Genomic DNA, 25,084 nt, shown 5'->3' on the forward strand with positions numbered 1-25,084 from the left:
CTTGGAGGGAGGGGTACAGAAATTAAAACTCATCGAAGTTGTCCAAACAGCTGAAAATAAAAATAACTCTTTGGAGCCTATCTGAATAAATCTGTGCAACTCATAGCAATAGTTGTAGGCAAATTTATACTACAAAAAGTGGTAAGATATTTACTATGATGTATCCTAGAAATATGGAAAAATAGCAATGTAGGAGCCATAGAGGTTATGTCAAGTACTTTCTTGTATAAACATTCTAAGCACCTTTTTTTTTAAAAAAACAAAACAGTTTCCATATATAAGAAATCCTTTGTATATTTAATGTTTCAAGGACAGGCACCCACTTCTGAGATCACTGTTATCATCTGGTTCTCTATGAAATATCTATCATGAGCTATTTTACACTTTCTCACTCCTGTAGAACATGAGTGTACACCATAAATTTAATTAAGGCATAAAGCATTGGCTTTTCATTGCTGGCTTAGCGCAGTCCCATAAAGTACTATAATCATAATGCTGTAGAAAAGGATCTAATATGTGAAACACTGAAAATTACATTACTGGCAAAAATACAGAGGTTGGGCTTGTATAAACCCAAGCCACAATAAGATTTATTTTTTGGCTTAGCGTTGTACGAAACCAAGCAATTATGGCTTATTCAAATTGTGATTAAGCAAATCATGGCGTAATGTGCTATATGAGGCCAAGCAAAGACTGTTTCCTCCACTGAATCAGTCTACGATTATCACAACTTGCAGGTGACATGAGGTTCAAGCCAAGGGACAAATACTAGGTCATTAGTGAGGGTTATGGAGGATTGCAGTACTCCAAAACAAATCTCTCTCTCCTGCAATTTTTTCAGAAAGTTTTCCAACTATCTTTCAGCACACCTGATTCAATATAATTCTTCCTTAAAATTAAATATTTTAAGAAATGGCAATGTATTAATGCAAGGAGGAACTTTTAATGTCTTTGCTTGAACCAAATTTTGCTCAGCTCTTTCACTGCAGACAGTATGGTCTTACCCTATTCTGCCATTGAATTCACCCAGAGAAACCTCCTTTATCTCGTATCAGTGACATGATTTATATTGTGCCTGGAAACAGTACTGGTCTCCTGGTTTCTCTACCCCCAACAGTGCTGGTCTCTTGGCCTCCAACTACTAGGATCTTCACACCACTTTTTTTTTGGCTAAGAAATTGCTCGACAGTATCCAACAACATTCTGAACAGTTCTTGCATCCCACTATGTGAGAGACAGTATCTGAAAGGAACTTAAAGGTCCTACTGCACTGATTTCAGTGGGCTTTAACGGTTCCTAATTTCGTCTGGAATTCAGCTCATCTACTCATCTTTTCAAATACTCATAGTTCTCATCTAACCCCTACTTTTTGCCTAAACAAGCTTAATACATATTGTGAATCTCTGCATTCCAAAAAAAAAAAAAAAGCTGTAGCCTCAGTCTTGCCATGCTACTTGTATCCTACCTGCAGCAGATACAAAAGTTGATTAACACAGGCAGTTCACCCTGCAAATTATACATTGGCAATGAGAGCCAGCGTGATCTAGCAGGGAGACCAGGTTTAGTCCATGTTCAGCCACAGCAACTCTCTGGGTGACTTTGGGCCAGTCATTCTCTCTCAGCCCCAGCTACTTCACGGGATTCTTGGGGTAGACTGGGGTGGTGGTGGGGAAAGGTGGAATAAAGTTAGGCTATAACACTAACAAATAAATAAATAAATTGCAATGATCCAAAGCTCTGTTTCTTCCGCGCTAATTATTTTCATGAGAAATGGAAATGGCTAAGGATTAGCTTTTTTTCTAAATCTAGTCTAGTCAACTGTTTAGATCATTTTCTGATTTATATTATACAGAGAAAAGTTAACATCTGTCTCCTCCCACTCTTGTCACAAACTGATTTTTTTTTAATCTGTCAAACATTAGATAAGGAACTGAAGAGAAAACGTGGTGGTGTTATTTATGCATTGGGGCAGATAAGGTCATTTTCTAACTCTCTTTCAAAGCACATTAATCTAAGGAAGAAGGAAAAGAAGTACTAATGCAGTTCATAATTAACTCAGCACTAGATGGCAGGCCTTTGGGGCTCAAGAACTAATCCCCATGAACAGATGGTTTCCGGGTTAGGTTTTAATTAAGGAAAATGCAGACACACACCATTAAATTTATGTGCAATCCAATAATCTGGCATTTAGGAATTCATTCATACTGAACTGTTTGTTAATATGCAATACCATCCCTTTATTTCAGCCTTTTCTCTTGCCTCACAAAGGCAAAACTGGTTGGGGACTGGAGAAATCACTTAATATGCAGAGCAGGTCCAATACAGATTCTTGTCGTTGTCAGAGTTCTGAATATGGAGCTTTTCATGCTGCCCTCCAAATTCTCATTTATCCTTGGGGTATATTCTCCAGCACTGGATTGCATTTGTACCCCAATTAGTTCCTGGACCTTTTTTAAAAAAGTTATTCTTTGAGGAAGAATTTCGCTGTCAACTTATTAGTGCCTTAGAGTACAGGGAACTTCTCTTCGCGCAGCAAAGCTTTTCATTCCTGAGAAGAATACTGTTCGGATGAAGTTTGCCGTGAAACTATCAGAGGACATCCGTCACACATTGTAATCGGGAGCTTTCCCTTGTGGCTGCCTTAGCCGGATTTGCAATGTTAAAAAAGCACCCACAGTCACATGAAAAAAGATCTGCCAGAGGTTGCGCAATTCATAAAGGTACATATTACACAGGCAGATTAAGCCAAACGTTAGGAAAGATTTAATGTTCCGCCAGCTCGTGCAATATGCAAACAGATAGCACTGCAAAGAAAAAATATTATGGTTAAAGGATAGCTTGTAGGATTTTATCCAGTACTGTAGCAAGAACACAAAGAAATCAAAGGGGAAAAGTCCTCTATCCAACATAAAGAAAAAAAGCTTTCAATATTACTACTATCCTTTTGGGGGGAAAGGTCCTGTTTGCTTTCCTATAATTTTGAACAGTTTTCAGAACTTGAGTGAGACACATCAGAAAACTAAAATCTGTCAGTCAATTCTGCCTTGCGAAACCATATACAGATGGTAATACTGAGCTTGGTTGCATATTGGACTCTGGATGTTCTGGGCAACTGGACAGTATGACTTGCTTTATAACTGATTAGAATTTTAAGTTCTTTCTTGAACAGCAATTCCATCAAACATCATGCATAATACAAAAGAAGATGAGTCACTTCCCAAAGATAAAATGCTCTTTCAGCACTCAAAGGAATTACTTTGAGAAGCAGCAACAGAAAATAATTTATCTCACACATTGGATCAGTTTAAAGAAATCTTATAAAAGCAACAAAATTTTACAGTGACAGTACAAGCTCACCAAAATATCTTTTACAAAACTTACATTTATTTATTTATTCATTCATTTATTTATTTCAAAAGTTAATACATTCAATATGGTCCATTTTTCGTTAATCAGCCATCTGGGCAGAATGATCAAATCCAGTAGAGTCTTGAGAATACTTATGACCTAAAGCCTTTTTTTGATTGCGACCAATGATAAATTTATTATCATCTAAAAACACATAAGAACATACCTGATACAAACAAGCTGCTGTGCCAAGGAAAAAGGCAATAACGTAACTGAAGTCATCTTCTTCATTCTGAAAAAATGGGCAAAATAGGCATTCCCAAATCAACGTATTTTAGAGTATGCAAACAAGATAGACTACTATCTGAAATACTGTTTCGGAAACTTTTCCAAAAATCAGTCAAGGTTTGCTTTCTTCTAGGGTCTATTGTATCACTATTGTTGCACATTCTCCCATGTAGAAAATCATCACCATCATCATCCATCTTCCACACAGCAGCTTCCTCCTCTAATCAGGAACCACAAGGATGAATTGGATGTTATCCACCTGCATTCTAACAGACACATGAGGATCCCTATATTTGGAAACTGAAATTAAATCCAGTTGATCATGTAATATCTAAAAGATTGCAAAGCAAAGAAAGCAACATTACCAGGTTAGGCAAATAGCCAGGAGTGGCCTGTGTTCTCTTACCATCTACTGACTACTACCTGGGATGGGTGGGCCAATAAAAAGTACTTCCAAGTGACAAATAAAATATGGCAACAGTCTTTATAAATGTTCTTCATCAACAGCCAGATCTGCATTAAGCACTTGGGTGAGAAGGGTCAACTGATCTCCCGTCCATGGCTAATCTCCCCGAAAGCTGTTCCCTCAACAGGATAGGAGAAAAGCTAAGTTATGAAGTGGGAAGCCTGAATCAGGTTGAGGTGGGAAGCTTAGCAGTTTGCCTGAACTTTACTTTACCCTTTAATCCTAGAACTGGAAACAAGCCCTGCTCCCACTTTAAGTAATTTCTGCATATTTGCTTTAAACAAGCTGATCAGCTGTTACCATATTTAGTTTGTCCTTAACCCAGACCTGGTTTGTTCAATGAGAATCATGTAAAATAGAACATAACAGAACATAACCAGCAGATGGTGCTGTGCTCTCACAAAGTAAGATTTTAAACTAAAGGGAAAACAATAGCCACAGGACCCAGAAAGTAAATTCAATTATTTTGGCAAGAGAGCTAAGTATAATAAGGTGATTTTCTGTAACTGGGATGTCTAATAATCCTGGGCAGGGGCCTTGGGCCCAGAAGATCCGAGTTCCATTTGCTCTGCACTGGACTTGACCGTTTAACCCAGAACAAAATTCCTGCCTTCCCACCATATGTGTTTTATAGGAACTCACAATACAAATGGATTATATATAATTGTTTACAGTTGGCCCACTTCCCAGAAAAAGGAGTTCTTCCATACAAGCAAGAAAAAAAAAGGAATATGTGAAGGCTTTTAGGTCAAGTTACAGGGGAGGGAGGGAGGGAGGGGGGAGGGAGGAGAAAAGTGCAGAGGGAAGAACAGAATGGTGGGCAGAAAAAAACTGTTTATTAATGGTAATAAAGAAGACAGAAATTTAACTCAATTGACAAATACCTGGCTTTCTTGAAAGGAAATTGTAGCCACAGAGAAATCTGGAATGGACCGTGTTAAATGTCTGAGAGCTGCATTCCTTCTTAAAATTGTCAAGGGAAGTGGGAACCTGTGTTGTTTTTCTCTGTTTATCACATAATAAAATAGATTGAAGCTGATATGTTGTAAGTTTTGTTCTAATGCATGCCAATATTTATTTCTGATTATAAGGCAATTCAGGATGTATTAATCCAGATTGATGTGATGTTTTGGACAATCAAACTTTTCAAGTTTTTAATATGCACGCTAGAGTAGGACAAGGAAATACTAAGGCAATTAAGGTATCTCCCTTGTTAAAAGATGGACAATATGTACACATTGTCCTCTTCAAAGTACAGCCAGCTTTTGCGTTTCAAAAGAGATCAGCAGAGAGAGCAAGAGAGAGAAAGCAAATGGGATAGTTCTCTCAGTGCAAGAGTCTTTGAGCCCCATCTAGCCACTAGCCTCACCATGGGGATAAAGATCCCATCCCTTGATAAGGAATTGTCCAAAACATCACATCAATCTGGATTAATACATCCTGAATTGCCTTATAATCAGAAATAAATATTGGCATGCATTAGAACAAAACTTACAACATATCAGCTTCAATCTATTTTATTATGTGATAAACAGAGAAAAACAACACAGGTTCCCACTTCCCTTGACAATTTTAAGAAGGAATGCAGCTCTCAGACATTTAACACGGTCCATTCCAGATTTCTCTGTGGCTACAATTTCCTTTCAAGAAAGCCGGGGGAAGAGGAAGAGAGCGAGCGAGAGAGAATGATGTCTGAAACATGTCTGCATCAGAAATCTCTCTTGCTTTTTCTTGAAACTAGGAAATTGAGATGGCAAACAGTTCAGCTCAGGAATGCAAACTCAGCCTGTAACCCCATATGATAGGGAAAGACAATGTCCTTATCTAATTACCATTCCAAGAGTGATTTGCTGGATTATTTGAAAATAAAGTTACCCTCCAAAAATCTTCAAAACATTTTTTTCCTGTTTGAAAGTTATGAATGTAACTACGGTACCTGCAGAAGACTCTCTATAGCATGAAAACCACGAATTAAATTCAAAGCACCACATAAAAGGCTAAGAAGAAAGGAAACAATTCCCGATAATGTCACAGGTTCCAGTCGCTGGTGAGGAGCTGGTAGCAGAGAGAAGAAAACAGTATAAATATTTTAAAAGCTTTCTTTAATGTCCGAGCAAAACCCGCTAATTCTATTTTTCAGTGTTTTCTTCTTGCTCCAGAAATGTACCTTAACTGAGGAAACACAGCTTAACTGAGGGCATGAGTGGTCAAATTTGCAACTTTTCATTTACTTTGAAATGCATACCAGAAATTGCTGGGCTGCAGCCCCCCACCCCATGGTAAAATACATTTTTTGCTTGAGTAGGAACTTAATTTCTACGAGACGTAACAATGTAACAGACTAATGTACCTAAGCCATGCAGCATAAGACTTAAATTAATAACAAAAAAACACAGACATAAAATTGCTTTCACAATTAGCCAATGAGTAGTAAGCCAGGCTTTCAAAATCGTGCTTTCTCACATTTCAGTTTTTTTCTTTGTTACAGCATGTTACAGCTCTAAAGAGTGATTTGAAGCCCATGCTAAACACACTTCCTCAGAAGGCACAGAGGTATCAGTGAGAGGTGCTTCTTAAAGAGGGTATGGAGGATTAAAAACTCACCATATGCATACATTTTTAATTATTTCTGAAGATATGGAACACTACCAAAAATGTTCCAGACTCATCTGCTACTTTTTTCCAAGAGTTAATGATGCACATCTAGTCAATCCCACCTTTGTCAACTATATGGATATCTATCAAAAGACAGGCCATGCTGATCCTCATGGGGTTCTACAAGATAGGTTTAGTTTTAGGGCCTCTGCTAAACAGAACATTGAGAACAGAATCAGAGGAAAGCTAAGAGATGTATGATGACTTCTGAAACTCTCATATGCATTTATTTACCTTTGGGTACAAAAGAGCTCTAAAGCTGCCATTCTCTCAGTGAGCGCAGTGGCAATGAAGAGGCAAAAGTAAAGAGCAAGGCGAATACAAACTGTAAGCATCTTTGCTGATATTCATCTCTTCCATGGAAAGCCACATACACACAAATGACTGCCAATTCATACTGAATGTGTGTACAAGTGTTACTGTGAGGTTCTACAAGTGACAGAAACCGAATGTGGAAAAAAAAAAGGCAAAACCCCCAGTAGTCTAGGCAACATAGAGAGAGGGACAATAAGGTGCATGAACCATATTTAAATCATTCTGTCTAAATCAGTGAAGTGTAAAGGTGCCAACAATGAAGTTAATGAGCTGGAACACTGATAGAAAGAGGGGTGTCATTCCGCCTTGTGTGCGCTAAACAGCTGCAGCAGAAAAGGCTCTCCAAAGTAGTTCATAAAGTCAGAAAATGCTCAGGAATGACAAAGGGAATTTCTCTAGAAAAGAGGACTGCTTCTGTCTGAGCACTGCTCTTTCCAAACTTTGTAAGGCAGACACTTTTTGTTTTGCTGAGAACTAAGTTGAGCACAGCTTAACATGTAATTGGGGAGAAGTTGCTGGGATGGGGGACAGAGTTTTAAATACAGTTACTCATTTAAACATCCATTTACTCTAAACTCAACATGTCAAAATCACCAGAATAAGACAGGCTTTACGATTGGTTCTCAAGCTCCATTAGAAAGAGTTCTTATAGATGACCACTATAGAGTGATCAAGTTCTGTAATAAACAGATCCTGATAAACCAGTCAGGATCCTTCCCCCCGTCTGAGTTGAGCCAGTCATTCAAGACCCCATATTACCAGAGCCCTCATGTTGCAGTTGGTCATGAGTAAGGCGAGGATTTCTGTGACCTAAAAATGTTAGAAATATGCAAGCACTTATGACCTTAAAACCTTCAATCTATTTAAACCAAAAATACTTTTAAAGCAAAAATATGACTTTACAATTTTTCTGAAATTAGCACAATTTTTAAAAATCTGTGCTTACACACACATACACACACACACAAATTAAAAGGTTTATTCTTCTTCACTTCCAGTGCAGAAGTGCTAGTATTGAAGGAATCAAATGAACATTTTGAGTAAATGGTCATCCCTGGATTAGTTTTCATTAACAGCAGAACTGCATTGGATGACCATGTGCATCTTGAGGTTATCAAACTCAAAACTCCTTCTGTTGTCCACCAGAATGTTCTTGTATCTGGAGAAACTCCATTCAACATCACAAGAGGTTATAGGAACAAATTTGACAAAAGCAAACTCATCTGGAGAAAATTCTGGCTGCAAGTCTTCAAATTTTGCTTCGAGTTCATTTAGAACATTACTTATTTTGCAAAGTGTTGAATAACCCAGATTAGACTGCAGCACTCTTTGCAGTTTATCACCAATTTTTTCAGCCACTTTCCCCTTTGCTTGCTTTAAATCACTCTCAGTTTGTTTTACAATGTTCACAGATCACTAAGTTCCATTCCTACAGTTTCAAGGCGCGTGATTGCTCTTGATAATCCACTGAAGTTAGATCCTATATATGCTAAGTTTCCAGCCAAGGTTTCAGAAAAGGAATCTGGCACAATCTGGATGGAGGAAGATTCACAACAAATTCTTTAACTATCTGCTGCAAGGAAGCATAATTTGTGAAATAATACATAGCCACATCCAGCCAAGTCCCCTAACGTGTCATGACAGGCTGGGGAGGGAGAGCCCAAGTTAGGAGCAATTTCTTTGCACTTTTGTACTTGAAGTGGAGCTTTAATGAACACTTTTTTCCCATTCAAAATTATCTTATCTACATCAGGATAGTTGCTTTGAATCTCTTCAGCCACTCTGTGTAAACCATGTGCAAGGCATGTGATATGGATCATTTTTGGATAAAGAAGTGTAAGTCCCTTGGCTGCTTTAGTCATGTATGGAGTGGCATCTGTTACAAAGAGAAGGATATTTCCCCTTTTTACACCATCCGGCCAGAGTAGTTTCATAAAATCATCAAAGAGCATAGCAATAATGGCATTGTTTACTTTTTGTAGAGTTTCACAAGTTAGAAGAAATACTTCACCAGGCTTGTCACATTTCAGAGGGCCAATAATAAGATTGGCTACATATCTTCCATTTACATCACTTGTTTCATCTATTGAAACCCGTATCTTCTTGTCAACAGCAGATCTTATCTTTCCTAACACATCTTCATAGCAGGCAGAGATGTAATTGTTCCTTACAGTTGATTCATTTGGAATCGGGTGACTGGTGTACTTCTCCAAAAAATGCCTGAGGCTACCACTACCTAATTTCCTTACGGGAATATTTGAGGTAACTACCACTGTACAGAGATCCTTACAAAATTCTCACTGGGTATCTGATGAACCTGCAGTTGAAGAAGCAGCTCTCTTGAAAAGATGGTGCCTGCTCTCAGTGAAGGTAAATCTTGCTAAACAACTCTTGTGTTTCGTGGTGTCACTATGTTGTTGAATATTACAATGCTTTTGAGCCGATACCTTAACTTCACACAATCTACAAAACAAAATATCACCATCGCTACTGAAAATCTGCTCCCCAAATTCTTGAACAAGACGCTGTAATTTCACACTCGCTGAACATCTACTTTTAGGCATGCTGAAATCAGATTGCAGCTCTCACGTGACTCCACCACCTCGAACGCACACACACCTGAGTTGGGGAGCCTTTGTTCCCACCTCTCTCTCTCTCTCTCTCACACACACACACACCCCTCCCTGAGTTGGAGAGCGAATAAGAAAAAAAACAAAAAACAGGCAAATTCTCACCTTTTTTTTCAGGCCTGGTCAGGGGAGAAGCCTTTGTTCCCACCTCTCTCTCTCTCTCTCTCACACACACACACCCCTCCCTGAGTTGGAGAGCGAATAAGAAAAAGAAAAAAAAAACAGGCAAATTCTCACCTTTTTTTTTCAGGCCTGGTCAGGGGAGAAGCCTTTGTTCCCACCTCTCTCTCTCTCTCAGACACTCACACACACACACGCCTCCCTGAATTGGAGAGTGAATAAGAAAAAAAAACAAACAGGCAAATTCTCACCTTTTTTTTCAGGCCTGGTCAGGGAAGAAGCCTTTGTTCCCACCTCTCTCTCTCTCTCTCTCTCTCACACACACACCCCTCCCTGAGTTGGAGAGCAAATAAGAAAAAGAAAAAAAAAAAAACAGGCAAATTCTCACCTTTTTTTTTTAGGCCTGGTCAGGGGAGAAGCCTTTGTTCCCACCTCTCTCTCTCTCTCTCTCTCTCTCACACACACACACCTCCCTGAGTTGGGGAGCAAATAAGAAAAAAAAAAACAGGCAAATTTTCACTTTCTTTGCTGGCTTGAACTTGCTGGCTTATCAGGAGGGTTGCCAATGACCAAAAATGACCAAAATATAATGTCTGTTACAAAATTAAGGAGAAATATGACATAACACCATTAAAAAGTCAAAATATGACTTTTCAGGCAAAAAAAAAAAGCATCTAATTTTCACCAGATCACTCTAAAACATGTTTTAACTTACTTATAAATTCAAATAAAGGTTCCAGAAAAAAAATGACATGTCACAGAAATCCTCGCCCTAGTCAAGAGATTTACAAAAAGGATTCACCAAAGAAAAGAGATCAATTTCTGCCTTTATTCCAAAATAAGTAAACTTAAATTTATCATCTCACCTGGAGATATTTTTCTTGTATCTTTGTTTTCTGGTAGAGATCCGTACAGATATCCATTGGCTGAACACAGTTCTGACAAGGAAATCTGATAAGGTGGTCTCAGCCTAATTTCTGTCTGCATATCAGCAAGATTTATCTTTGTTGACAGAGACCGTGGATTGTTGTATCTTTGTTTGGTCCTCTGAATAAAATTATCTGTATAAAATTAAAACAACCTTCGTTTAGATTTTTGATGATAACATCATTGGAGACCCCATAGCTTTATGGGCAACATACATCTCAGATACACACATTTAAATTCATTATTTAAAATTCTTACATTCACTGTGGAAAATTTTAATGTTGCTGCTTTCTACCTAGTATATCATGGGCTAATTAATTTTGCAGCACCAGAAGATTAAATGCTAAAAATTTAATTATGAATAAACTAATGTCTCATGCACTAGCAAGCCTGAAAGTGCAATATAATTAATTAATTACATTTGGTTTAGTTTTTCTTGTAATTCAGAATACTTTCTTAGGAAAAATAAGCATTTATTCTGAGCTCAAGGCACTTTTCTGAATTATAACATTATATTCATAATATTTAGAATGCCATCTCCTATAGCATGAAATTATTCCCTATACATAAGCACACCATCACAACCACATATTAACAGTTAGCAAGATATACAGTACAGTGAGTGCAGGGTAGATGAAATAGGTTTATTTCTACTTATTCCCAGCCTATTTATAATTTCACACTAATTATCACTGTGCTTATCAAAACTGATGTGCCATAATATACATGTTGACTTAAAAGTACAACCCATTAAATTCTTAGGAGCTTACTCCAGTGTAATCTCATATAGACTTGTACTCTTCTTCTGTCAATAATTTTTTTTAAAAAAAATGATATTATTGTGAAACTGAGGAGTGACGTACACCATTTCACTGTCACTGGCAATGTGGTTCATTTATTTATCCCCCACACAACTGGATTACTGCAATGTTCTTTACATGGGGCTGCATCTGAAGGATACCCAGGAACTGCAACTGCAGCAAAATGCAGCAGCTTACCTGTTAGGCAAACAAGTCACTATACCAGTGTGCTTTGGGCCCTGCATTGGCTGCTCATAGATTTCCAAGTGCAATTCGAAGTTCTGACTTTAGCCTATTAAGTTCTACTTCAGAATCAGTATACTGATTGAACAATTACATGCCATCCAGCTGGTGTCAACTCTCAGCAACTGCATAAATAGATTTTCTCCAGGATTATCTGTCCCCAACCTGATCCTTCAGGTCTTCTAACAGTACATTCATCACCAATGTAATTGAGTCCATCCACCTTGCTGCTGGTTGTCCTATTCTTCTTCGTCCTTCTACCTTTCCCACAATTATAGATTTCTCAAGAAGCTAGGTCTTCACATAACATGTCCAAAACATTTTGAGCCTGGTCATCTGTGTCTCAAGTGAGAACTCTAGATTGATTTGTTCTATGATCCATTTGTTTGTTTTCTTGGCTATCCATGGTATTCTCAGGAGTCTTCTCCAATACCAAAGTTCAAAAGTGTTAATACTTTTTCTATCCTGCTTTCTTAAAGTCCTATCCACCACTTCAATAACTTCATTGTCAGTTCTGTGGTTGGCTGCTGTACCTGTTGGCATTGGTTTGATCTTCTTAGTATTTAATCTTAGTCTCATTTTTTCACTGTGCTTCTTGATTTTCATTACTAGACTTCCAAATCATTTGCATTTTCAGCTATCAAAGTACTGTGATCAGCATAGCACAGATTATTGATGTTTCTTTCTACAATTTTAAACCCACACTCCTCTTTTTCCAGTCCAGCTTTCCTAAATATATATTCAGTATATGTGCTGAATAAATATGGGGAAAGCATACAACCTTGTCTTTGTCAGGATGGAGTAACGTTGTTTAGCCGTGTTCTGTGAATAGGTTTCATGTGAGAACGTGAAACCTATTCACAGAATGAGAACACATTCCACAGGTTGACGTAGTCTACACAATCCAAGGCCTTTCTATAATCAATGAAGCACATGTTGACTTCTTTTTGGCACTCTTTGGCCTTCTCAATTATCCAGCATACACCAGCAATAATGTTCTCTTGTTCCTTGGCCTTTTCTAAAGCCATCTTAAACATCTCATATCTTCCTTTCTATGTAGGGCTTTAATCTGCTTTGGATGATCCTAAGCATTTTGCTAGCACATGAAATTAAGAAAACTGTACAAGGGATTTCACTCTGTAAGTCTCCTTTCTTTGATAGTATGTAGACTGATCTCTTCCAATCCACTGGCCACTTCATCTTCTAATACTAGAAGTTCTTGTAAGCAGGGAATGTCTTCTAAAGTACTTTGGTTGTTGACATCTCTAGTGTACAGTTTCAGTATACTCCTTCCATCTTTGATATTCTTTGACTCAGTTATTATCTGAGTTCAGAGATTTTTTTGAAGATTTTCCTTCTCTGTTTCCATCTTCAATGTCTTTACAGATGTTGTTATAATACTGCTTTTTGTCTAACAATTCTATGAAAGTCTTCATTAAGTTCCTTCCTGAGATCTTTGTCTTTCTCGGTTTTGGCTTCTCTTCTCCTTTTGACAATTTCTACAGTTAGTTTGGAAACCCATTTTGCTTTCCTCTGTTTATTGGTCTTTGGCAGTCTCTTCTCATATTTATCTTTAACAACTCTTTTGATTTCATTCCACAGTTCTTCTGGTCCCCTGTCAGTGAAGTTCAGGACTTGAAAGCAATCTCTGATGTTCTCCTTGAAAACTGATATATATTCAAGATTGTATTGTAGAAAATTGGTTGGCTTTTTCTGCTTTAGCTTGCCTGGAACTTGAACACGACCTATTTATTTATTTAATTTGTCCCCGCCCATCTCCTCCCATCGGGGGACTCTGGGCAGTTATGATCTTTTCCACAGTCAGCCCCTGGACACATCTTATAACTGTGCTCTTCCACCTCCTTGCAATAAAAATATAGTCAATTTGATTTCTATGAACTCCAACTGGTGTCCATGTATATAGGTGTCTTTTTTGATCTGTGAAGACTGTGTTAGCAATGAAGAAATCATTGGATTGGCATAAATTGACTCTCCTGCCTCATTTTTGTTTCCTTGGCCATACATTCCAACTATTTTCCTTCTTACTGTTTCTGCTGAGAGCCATGGAGATGGCCTTGATGGGAATATTCAGAAACTATTACAGAAGCAACAATGGCAGAAGCACTCCTTAAACTCTGGGAAAGACAGTGTTAGGAAGAGACTCAGGCTGGCTCCTCCCTGACTCAATGGAATGTAACAGGGAGGGAAGGTAAGACACATGTATACTTGCAAAATTCTGTTACTATAGCTTCTCTCAGTAAAGTACAGTTCTAGTCTTCTTGTGGAGTCAGTTTCATGATCTGGCCTACCTTGTAGGGCTGACAGTTTCCAGCATGGGCATTCCAGGCTCCAACCATAAGCAGCACATCTTGTCTGCATATGCTGCTGATTTCAGATTGAACCTGACCATAAAACTCATCAACCTCTTCTGCATCAGTGGTTGGAACTTTAACTTGAATAACCATATTAAAGGGTTGTTCCTGAAGTCTGATTGACATTATTTGGGCTCTGACTGCACTGTACCCAAGTGCAGACTTTATTCTATCCTTCTGGATTATGAAATGCTGTTCTTTGTTTTTTGTCTCCTGAGTATTAAACAGTATGATTTCCCAACTAAAAGTGCCCAATTCCAGTCCATTTCAGTTCACTGATGCCTACACATGTCAATGTGTAATCAGTTTATTTCATCTTTCACTGTGTTGAGCTTTCCCATGTTCATGCTTCTTATCCTTCCTGTTCCCACTGAAATTCTGTCAGATGGCAACATCAGCAACTAGACATCCCAAAAGCTTTAATCTAGCGGTGTCATAAATACCATTACTACTCCAAAACATTTTCAGCCCTTCCTCAGTAGCTTGTTGAGTGCCATTTGACCTGAGGGGCCATTACCTGTTAGTTTATCATCAAATACTTTACATGGTCTATCCACGTGGTTTTCTTAATAACATACAGTATAGGCATGGTTTACCACTGCCTTCTTCCACATAGTCTGAAATTATGCCTTTGTCATTGTTTCCCATAAGATCATCTACCTCCAGCTTCTTCCTATATTGCTACTGCCCTATATAGATACCTCCTTGTTTTAACTAGGCAGCTGAATGAACTTTAGGCCTTGGGAGACCTTGCTGGGACTGTTATACCATCAGCACACACTCCAGGTGTTCTTTGCTCATCCATCCCAGGAGCATGCACCCTTTGCCAGAGTAAGGCAGCACAACTGGTACATGCTTCCCTCCAAAAATCTGTTAACAGTTCCCTATTACCTAGTGGTTAAGGGAGAGGGGCTCACAGACCATGTTTTTCTGTTGCAGTACTCATTTTATGTAGCAGCCTCCCCACTGAGTTCTGATCAGCACCCACACTAATAGCTTTCTAGAAGCTATTAAAATCAGAGCTTTTCCAGACAGCATTTGAGAAATTATGAATGCATGCCAGCTGTATTACTGTAATGCATTATTACTGTATTGTTGTCTTGGTTTTAATATTGTTTTATTGTTATAACTCACCAGGAATCCATGCAGATTACTGTGGTATATGACAGAAATGATGATAGATAGATGATAGATAGATGATAGATGATAGATAGATAGATAGATAGATAGATAGATAGATAGACAGACAGACAGACAGACAGACAGACAGACAGACAGACTGATTTCACTGCATCCCCAAGGAAACAGTAGGCATTAAGTGAAATGGCCATAAAATAAGCAGAGCACAGGGTTGTAAGAGACATCAAGCTGTGTGAAATATAGTCATTCCATGTCTTCCATTTTTTATCCTACATTCTCTATTTCTGTTAATTAGGTTTGTTTTTTTAAAAAAAACAGGGCTGCTTTTTGGGTTATTCCATGTAATAGGAATAGATCCCATTAAAAGGATTTTTAGGACTATAGTACTAAGCATCTACAAAATCATGCTCTGTAGATTAACACTAACACAAATACTGTAATTATATTCACTTATTTATTTTTCAAATTTCTATTACTTATATGCATAAGTATATATATGTAATTATAATTATATGTAATTATATGCATTTCTGATATCGTTTATTACTTAATAAAGATATGTAAAATTGCCCCCACCGCTCACAAGTTTTTACCTATTTCACAGGTTTTTTGTTTTGAAGGTAAAATTGTACAAACATTGCCTTGAGACTCATCAAAAGGCAGGACATTTGCAAAGCCATGCAGTCAATCAACACTGGCATCTTAAACTGGTATTTCAAGAAAAAAGAAACAGCCAGAGATGCTGAGAGAGCGCAAGAATGAGAAAGAATAGACACATGTCTACAAGGAAGATACTTAACAAAAATTATTTAAACATTACGCAGAAAGTAACCCTCTAATGAAATTGACAGAACCAAATACACCAATGATTAGTAATGCAACTCATTGTATACTCATGATCAGTTGTAAGGCAGCAAAAATCTAAACTTCCTAGATCTTCTAAAGCACCTTTTCCTCCTTGTTGCTAAGTGCAGAAGATCCAGATTCCATCTCTGCAGAAGAACTACTCTTGAATAAAGCAGATCCATTTGGGTTGTTCCAAATCCCTATGAAACAGGTAGAACTATAATATTTTGTCAGGCATTTGGAGGTGATTTTAACTCACTGTAAAGGTTTGTGAATCAAACATGTGAATGTAGATTTTAACTACAAATTGCATTCTTTTACCTCATGAATAAAAAGAATGCAAAATATTACTCTTTGTAAACCATGCTGAAGTAGAAAGATACATAACACACATTTAGATGCCCAAAACCAGACCAGTTATTGAGGAAAGTGATGAACTCCTTACCAAATTCAATGAAACAGTAAGGTCTGACTGCTGTATTTGTCTTCATCATGTTGTATGTGGTAATGAACTCCTTTTGAAGCTCATCCAGGAAGCAGAAGGCAAGGACATTGGGGTAATTTTCAGTGCAGAGCATCATGTAACTCACTCCCAGGGAACTAATAAAACTGTATTTTGATGGGGGAGGAAAAGTGTGTCTTTAACATTTCAAAATTAAAATCATGTATTCATAGATTAGCTTAGGCAGGCTTTACACATTACTAAAACAAGAGGAGTAATGATGAGTCTAATGAAGGTATTACTATTCATGATAAAATAAATTAGGGACGTGCAAAACTCACTGAATCAGAAACAGAATGTTTCTCTCTGATCTTGCTGAACCTCCTCTTGGATCACGCTGTTCTGGGAGTGATTTCCAGAAGTAAATCCTTTGAACCAGAAGCAGTTTGGAGTATTCTGGACATGGTATTGGATCCAGCTTGGAGTATTCTGGACATGGTATTGGATCCAGACTATTTCTGGTTCAGAGAATTTACCTCCAGAAGCCGCTGAACTCCTTCCCAGAATGGCATGGTTCCATGTTCCCATAAGGGGAATATAATGTTCCACATCTCTATCTATAATGCTGTGTTCATGGGAAAATGAAGGTTTACTTGTGTTTAATGTTTTGCTATTAACTATCAGTAGTAACCCTGCTCTCCTAGAAGAGTGTGTGTGTATGTGTGTGTGAGTGGAATATGATATGCATCTCTCTTGTTCTCTCATATACAAACATACATAAAAACATGCAGAAGAATGGAATATGAGTTTTGCCACTTCAAAGAGGAAAGGAGGGAATAGATAAAAGAAGGCATATAGCCTTCAGAATGCTTTATCAGTTATTCCTAACAATACATCTACTTCATCCTACAACAAAAAAGGTCAATAGAATTATCTTTATGACTGAGAGAATGAAATATTTTTCTAGCAATGATGCTTCTTCATCAGAATCCAAAAAAGACATTAAGGAAACTCATCATAAAATGTAAAAATCCCCACTTCTAATCGAAACTCTAGGACATGCTTACGCTCTTCATTTATTAAGCATTCCATTAAAATAATCCATTAGCCCATCATTTTCTTATGCAATTCAAAACAGCAATTCTAGGACAATTTGATGTATATGCCATATACCCAACATTGCTAAAAAGAATTAGGCTGATATATTAGCTTATTTTTCTTAAGAACATTTTATTTTGAAATGTCAAGAATTTATCAGAAAGATCTAGGGAAATTTATATATTAAGACTGAGTCATTCAAAGGCCTAGCGTATAAATGTAGATGAGATAAATATTCTATCTTTGCACTGTGCATATAGACAATTTACATTCCTTTACACAGAACGAATTTCCCACTTGTTTTCTTTGTAAACTCTAATCTAGGGGACACTTCATCTTAAAATATGTAGTACATTTTATAAAAATATACTATCTGCCCCCCATTTTTAAAGAATTACAAAAATATAACAGTACAGAAAAACGGAGAGGATGGAATATCAAATTTATTCTTCTTAAATAATAAAAGATGCATTTTTAAGAACATAAAGATTTTATAAAATTTCCCTGGTTCCTCTTCATAAATAATCAATTTCAAAATACAGTATTCATACCATAAAAATGAACGGTTACGATGCAAAGAGGTTTATTTTCCTTAAATAATACAGAAGATAGTTATACAACTGAGTCTATAGCTGTAAGTGCTGCCATAGATAACGTTGCAGTTAATAAAGAAAGTGTGCAATAAAGCAGTTTTTTAATGCCAGGTCTTGGATTGCCGGAAGATTCAATATTTGAGACACAAAGGGATGGACCCAGATGAATCTTGCTTAAAATAATCCTGCAGAAATCAGCAGGCAATCCAACCTCTAATAGGTGCCTCTACTCAAAAGAGCTGCCCTGCCTCCTTAGCTCATTGTTCTAGCAGTAGTTCAAGAGCAGAGCCTCTGCAGGTAAGCACAACTGATATGCAGATTTGAGGGGGAGATGCTTCTTAATAAGATTGTAATTCTAAATGTCACTGTAGGAAAAAGATGTCTTCTTCACCATTATCAGAGCAGCTATCTAAGTTATATGAAACAATAAAGAGCAGCGTTGCAGAAAGTATACACATGCCAGAGAAAACTTACTTTATGTTATACTGTCCTGCATGCAGGGTACATCGATCAGGGAGTTGAGTGAGTCTTTTTGCAAGCATTTTAAAGTACTTTCGGCATTCTTGTACACCTGTGCTTTGCTCATAATCGGTAGAGGCAGACAGAGGGAGTCCGTCTCTCACACGGACCACTGAAGCGGACAAGATAATGGACATTGCCAGCAATAAAAAGTATAATCTACAACAGAGAACATAAGTAGCATTATATTTATTTTTCTCTTCATTCATAATGCCATTTGGATTTATCATTAGCTGATGACTGAGAGGACTGAGTTAGTTTCACAATACCCAACATTAGTAAGCCACAAAAATACCTACTAAACCACTCCCTTTCATACAGCTATGAAAACCATTTGCACCACACCAGTTCTCCTCTAACTTTCAAAAACTGTTTGCCTAAAGCTTATTCTTACTCACCAGGATGGCTACCTAACTGGCAGCTTACAGGTCTGGATTAAATGACAAACAGCATACATTTGCTAGAATTTTTCCACCGAGCAGTTCCAACTGGAAGCAAACATAAAGAGAGAACTGTGTAACCACTAAAATATATAAATGGTACCAGGAGTGTTCCTGTTTAGGGTTCTAGCCAGTAATATTTCTTTCCAAGATACTCCATTCCACTGTCATCATCTTTTCTATTTTCGATCCTCTCTCTTCCAGCCAAGATTCCATAGTCTCCCACTGGGCTGTGTGGGGCTTTTGCCTCACTTCAGGGATTTCGGTGGGTGAGGGGGGACCTTGTACAAATGTACTTGAGCCCCCATCCTGTTTTCTCTGTTTGATGATCAGCACTAAGCAGCGTACCAGATGATTTAGTTTTAGATATTGTTCCAAGTCATTAAATATATTATACTTTATAATGCTGAAAACAGAGTTTATTAAAACATTCATAATGCAAAAGGTATTGCTAGTAATAATTCATAACAGGAATTTAAACTGTGTTCTAGGCAGCATTTTGTAAAATACACAAAATGTAATTAAAAACACTCAAGTCTCACTTTACAGTATTTATAAAATGAGATGATTGAGATTGGATGCCAAGGTGAGAGGTGCTGTTGTTAATCGAATATTTTAATTGAGTCTTAATGACTGTCTTTTTATGATTTTTTTAACACTACTATAAACTACCAGGAATCATTTTGGAATGTGGCAGTACGGAAATAATCCTAAAAAACAAACAAACAAATTATCTCTTTGGATACAGTCCATATGTGTTATTTCAAAATTCCAGTTGTCACACTGAGTTAGAGCTCCCATCTGACAAATGGCTAAGTTTCCTCTTTACTTTAAAACTTTGGAGTTTAGGCTGGGGACATCTCAGTAACCACGCAATTCTTTTCAATTCCAAAGTTGGAAGGATGATGGCAGATTATTTACTGGTGTAATAATGACATGCCTACAGATTCTGACCTTGCTGAGCCAGTGTTGCATGTTCCCATGACAGTGCAACTTTCCTTCTCCAAAGGAAGAAGAGTAGCCCTGAAGAAGATCAGATGCTGCTACCTGAAAGTATTTGGAACACCTTTAAGAAATGGCACCAAATTAGGATTTTCTTCCCACTGAGGACTAGAAAAGCAGGGTCATATTACATAACTGGTTTAGGCAGTTGACCATTATAGCCTCCTGGGTATATGATATTCACCCAATCACTTCAGACACAGATTTGTCAGCCTGCTGACAGTTTCACTCAGATAACAAAATAAGCATGCTGAGTAATATAATACACTATGCCTGAAAATTTTATATTATGGCATCACGTGATTGCTAGGTTTGCATTAAACAAGGAGCTATGGCTACTCAGTCCCATGTTACTTAATCTTGCATGCTGTATATAGAATATGTCCCAACTGACCCAATTTATTACTCAAAGTACTTTCTTCCTTTTGTCAACTCTTCCCCTGTGGAAGTCTACACTGAGTTCCCCTGTTGAAGTCTACACTGAGTTCACTATTTTGTGAATAAATTCTACCCAGTGATTTTCAAGTTTGTGTTTCTAGTTTTGTTCCTATTTGTCTCAGATTTTACAGTTCTGCTAAAAATGACGACAAAGTTTTTTTTTATTAACAGAGGAAAAAAACTCAGAACAGTACATAGTGGGCTCTATCAATTGGAGTTTATCCATAAGAAAGGAACAAGTACACACCACAGGCATATCATCTGGATCTGTTCTAACCAAAGACTTCAAATCAAAGCAAATACAAATGCTGTGATGGCCATAAATAATTAGGTCCAGTTGTAGCTACCAGTTATTCAGCCCTGTCCTAAGTTTGAATGGTTGCTGAACGAGTTCAATGAGGACCACCTGTAATCTGCTAGGACTTCCAGCAGTTAATGAATATATATATAATATGAAATGTCCACAGTAAATATAATAATGTACTAAAAGGTAAACAACATTATATATTATTTTTATAAATAACTCAAGGCAGGAAACATCCCTATTACTCCTTCCTCCTCCTATTTTCCCCACCATAGCAACCCTGTGAAGTGAGTTGGGCTGGGAGAGTGTGACTGGCCCAAGATCACCCAGCCGGCTTTCATGTCCAAAACTCACGGTCTCCCAGTTTCTAGCCTGTTGCCTTAACCACTAGACCAAACTGCCTTAAAACAATGCAAACAAAGCCATAGTGTTGTTACATGACTCCTTGGAAAGCTTTAAAAGCAGCAATCATATACAATTTCTTATATGCTCAGTAGCACTTCTGAGTAGATGTGCATTGGTTTTTATCTGTGCTTTGTAGCTATTTAGAAAACTTCCAGTATCGGATGATATACAAAGGAGTAAAGAACTCATGAATACTATAATATTCATTAAACATCAATTGAATGCTTAAGCAGCTATGACCTTCCACAACTTGGCACCCTTCAATTGTACTGGATTACGAAACTCCTATTGAGTATTGTTTCAGGATGATGGGAATTGTAGTCAACACATCTGGAAGACATCACTGTGGGGAAGGCTGCCTTCCATATATCACTATCTTTACTAAAATTCTTAAATAATTTTCAGTTGCAACGCTTGAACAACTGCCCTGAACAGGAGGAAGTTGACTGCTGGTGGTTTCCATATGTTGAATTAAACTCCCAGCTTCATTCTCTATTGGACATACTGGCTGCTGCAAGTTGCATTTCACTAACACAGAAACCATGTCTTTCTTGGAAGAAAACTGAACTACCATATCTGGGCTGCAAAAATCCACTAAATCATCAGATAGCAGCAAAAAGATGCAGACCCCACCTCTGCCTTCATCGTGGCTGTCCAGATGGTTGCAGCCCAAATTGGGTAGCTCTACTAGGATTCCCACAAACGGTTTAGTCCCTTCTCTCTCAATATCCTATTAGGAAAGAAACAGAAGTGAGTTCTCCTCCTGCACAGCTATTAGCAGGCCTCTTATAGTTTACAAGCACCGAGTTTAGAAGCAGGCCTATCCGACTGCTTCTGAATATAGCTATGTTTCAGATCCTTCCTATAGCTCTCTCTCGAAGGTTAACCAAGCATGTGTTCACTCCTACACACTGGCCCACTAAGGAAGAGAATCAGGCCCTTTTCCTTGGGTAATTAATTCCTGCGTGACAAGCCACTACTCAAAAGATGTAAGTGGACGAGGAAACTTCTCCTTTTGGACCTTGTCGGTGAATTGCTGAAGTACAGAAACCCCACGAAGACACAAACGGCAGCAAAGCTTGCTGGCGTGATTTCTGAGGTCTCCGATCCTCATAGGCGAGCACTGCTGTTTTCCGGCTCTCCAGGCGTGCAGAAAAGGGCACCACCGCGGACGACTGTAACCCAGGAAGGCAACATCCACGTAACCATGTTCACACTACACCTTTGCCCAGACCCTTAAGAAAGGGCCCGCGCTTCCCCTCGTGGCTGCCTCGTTGCTAAGCAACCAGAAAGGACTGGGGGGGAGGGGAGGCAGAATTACCTGGGTTAGTCGACGCGGCACCATCGGTCGCCTGACCGCCGCTCGAAAGCCTCCCGCGCGGAGTTCTGGGTGCCTGACACGTCACACTCCTCGCGCTGGCCCCTCGAAGGCGACGTTACGTGACGTTGTGTAATGGCTGCCGCTAATTCTAGCTGACCGAAACGTCGTTGCCCTGACAAGAATAGTCGCTAGTTTTACAGGCTAATGTGAGGGGAACGGGTGGATTTTAAACCGTTAATGTACGGAGATCCCAATCCTTATAGGTACTTTCGAGTCCATCCTGTGGAGAGTTCTGTTCTGAACAGTGTCGAAAGGTCTTTGCCCTGTCCAGGTCCGCTCTTTGGTTTTCAGGCCCAGGCCACCTAGACCTTAAACTCCCGCGACATCCTATCGAGTAGACATGTCTAGGATCGCGTGGAGCTGATGTTGCAGAAGTGAGCTTGCTTAAGCTTTAGTTGGGAGTTTTTATTGTCGACTAGCAAAACAGGAATATTTTGGCTGCTGGGGGATGGTATATGCCCAAGTTTATTGGTCTTTCCAGAATATGTAAACCCTCAATTACATCCTTCAGTTCATGTTACTTTTGAAGCATTCACTGGAATGAAAGTAAACACAATGGATTCACGATTGTGGCCTTAGGGTTGCTGTGTATCAGCCCCTCTCCACGTGGATATAGTTGCACAACACACCCAGCATGTTCCAATAGAAGAAAATATATGTAGCTCAGGTGGAGTTCTTGTGAAGTTCCTGGTGTTCTCTGAGCTGGGTGGTTTATTTGATTCTCAAACAGAAGAACTGAAATCTTTCTCCTCTTTTCTAGAAAGACTTGTCTTCACACTATCAACAGATTATTCAGAGATGTGGACGTACAAGTAAAAAACTAGAATCACCTGATAATTGCTCCCTTGGAGTGAGCTGGTTTTATCTTGTGTTGGAATGCCAGTAACATACTTAAGTAATCTAAAGTACATTCACAGTATATTTTTTTGCCCATCTGCTGGTGCAGTGAGGCTAGTGAACGCTCATACCCTTTTTTTCCCAGTTAACAAGCTGCTTTAGAGGAAGAAGGAAGCATTAGCCTCACAGTAACATGATGGCTGTTTCAGTTGGAAACAAGAACATGTATTTATAAAAGACTAAATGGACTTTTGAATAAGAACTGCTAAAATATATATCCCCAGTTATTCAACCCCTCCATTATATATGTCTGACAATTCTAAATATATTTTGCAGAAAATAAGCATCAAATGAACATACTGCAGTCTACTTCTAGATAAATCCAAAACATTTAAATGTGCCATTAGTCAAGTATATACTTGATGAACATTGATGACAGACCAATTTACAATGTGAATCTTTGTAACATAAACATAAATGCTTATCTTTACAAAAAGATTTTAATTGAAATACTAGTGTCCATTGAACATCCAGGCTATATTTTCTATCTGAGCAGCAGGCTTGGAAAGAAGTTCCAGAATATATGATTCCAATGAAAAGTGGAGATTGTAAGAACTGAAGCTGGTGAAGTAGGAATCATTGGTTCCCAGACTAGAGAGACTTGATATATAAACCTATCTTAGCAGTCCAAGTGAACCACCAAGTATCCATTAACTTGAAAAGACAGGAAGAAAGAGCTGATAATTTAAACTCTGGAGCATATATTTATAAGGGCATTGGATTCTTTGTTATGTTAAAACTTTATTCTTGTCAACAGTATTCTGATCTGGCCAAGGAATGTCTTAGAGTCTTCTGCCAAGTCAAGCCAAGAGCTGAATAAGGGTTAAATGTTGGGAAAGCTGTGATTTATTGCCAAGGCCAAGTGTGAAACCTGACAGAAATTATCTTGGATAAAAGATGAATGCCTAGGTGCAACACTACTTTCTAATTGTAAACAAAAAAGGAAAATGGTCCATTCATAAGGCATGCAGTTCCCCATTCTCTGGTGAAAAGTAATAGAAATAGGAAAGCCACGTTGTAGGCTAAAAACCTACAGCAAACAGCAAAATGAAGTGGGAAAGTTTGCCAAATTGTATCAATGGAAGGTGGGTTATAGTAACCTGTGGAATTACTAAATGAGTTGTTTGCAACCCAACTTTGTGACTCCCCCAAGGCCCCATTTGGTTGGCAGTTACTGGCTGGGGATGTGTTTGGAACTGGTCAGCAAGCTCTTGGCTTCAATGCTTGCAGCTAGAACTGGTGTCCTATAAGGTCCATACTCCACTTACACAAGCAAAATCTCCTTTTGCCAACACAAACAGCCAGTTTGTCTCACACATGGAGGCCTTCGTGGGGAGAATGTCAAACCGCAGGACATACAGTTTTAAGACACAGGTTAATTCTCCCCATATGCCACCTTCCCCATCAAAATCACA

The 25,084-nt window shown here is 38.3% G+C and overlaps 1 protein-coding gene across 1 annotated transcript; it reads right to left on the minus strand.

Moving 5' to 3' along the window:
• Nucleotides 1-257: 257 nt before the first annotated feature.
• On the minus strand, nucleotides 258-22,793 carry SEC22A (SEC22 homolog A, vesicle trafficking protein). The gene is made up of 8 exons (XM_063288784.1): nucleotides 22,713-22,793; nucleotides 19,201-19,290; nucleotides 18,758-18,961; nucleotides 16,596-16,759; nucleotides 10,689-10,883; nucleotides 6,039-6,157; nucleotides 3,575-3,640; nucleotides 258-2,804 (listed from the first exon to the last, which is right to left on the minus strand). The coding sequence occupies exons 3-8, from the start codon at nucleotides 18,937-18,939 to the stop codon at nucleotides 2,604-2,606; spliced, it is 927 nt and encodes a 308-aa protein (XP_063144854.1). The 5' UTR covers nucleotides 18,940-18,961; nucleotides 19,201-19,290; nucleotides 22,713-22,793; the 3' UTR covers nucleotides 258-2,603.
• Nucleotides 22,794-25,084: the final 2,291 nt, after the last annotated feature.

The sequence above is a fragment of the Candoia aspera genome, chromosome 1 (assembly GCF_035149785.1).
Source record: "Candoia aspera isolate rCanAsp1 chromosome 1, rCanAsp1.hap2, whole genome shotgun sequence".
Classification (NCBI taxonomy): domain Eukaryota; kingdom Metazoa; phylum Chordata; class Lepidosauria; order Squamata; family Boidae; genus Candoia; species Candoia aspera.

What these genes read in the sequence shown, in the direction of transcription:
- SEC22A (XM_063288784.1), bottom strand. Translation starts at nt 18,939, where the DNA reads ATGTCCATTATCTTGTCCGCTTCAGTGGTCCGTGTGAGAGACGGACTC. An exon ending in TTACTGTTTCATTGAATTTG is followed by an intron (nt 10,884 to 16,595) that starts GTAAGGAGTTCA and finishes AATTTTATACAG; the next exon opens with ATAATTTTATTCAGAGGACC. An exon ending in CTATAGAGAGTCTTCTGCAG is followed by an intron (nt 3,641 to 6,038) that starts GTACCGTAGTTA and finishes CCATTTTTTCAG; the next exon opens with AATGAAGAAGATGACTTCAG.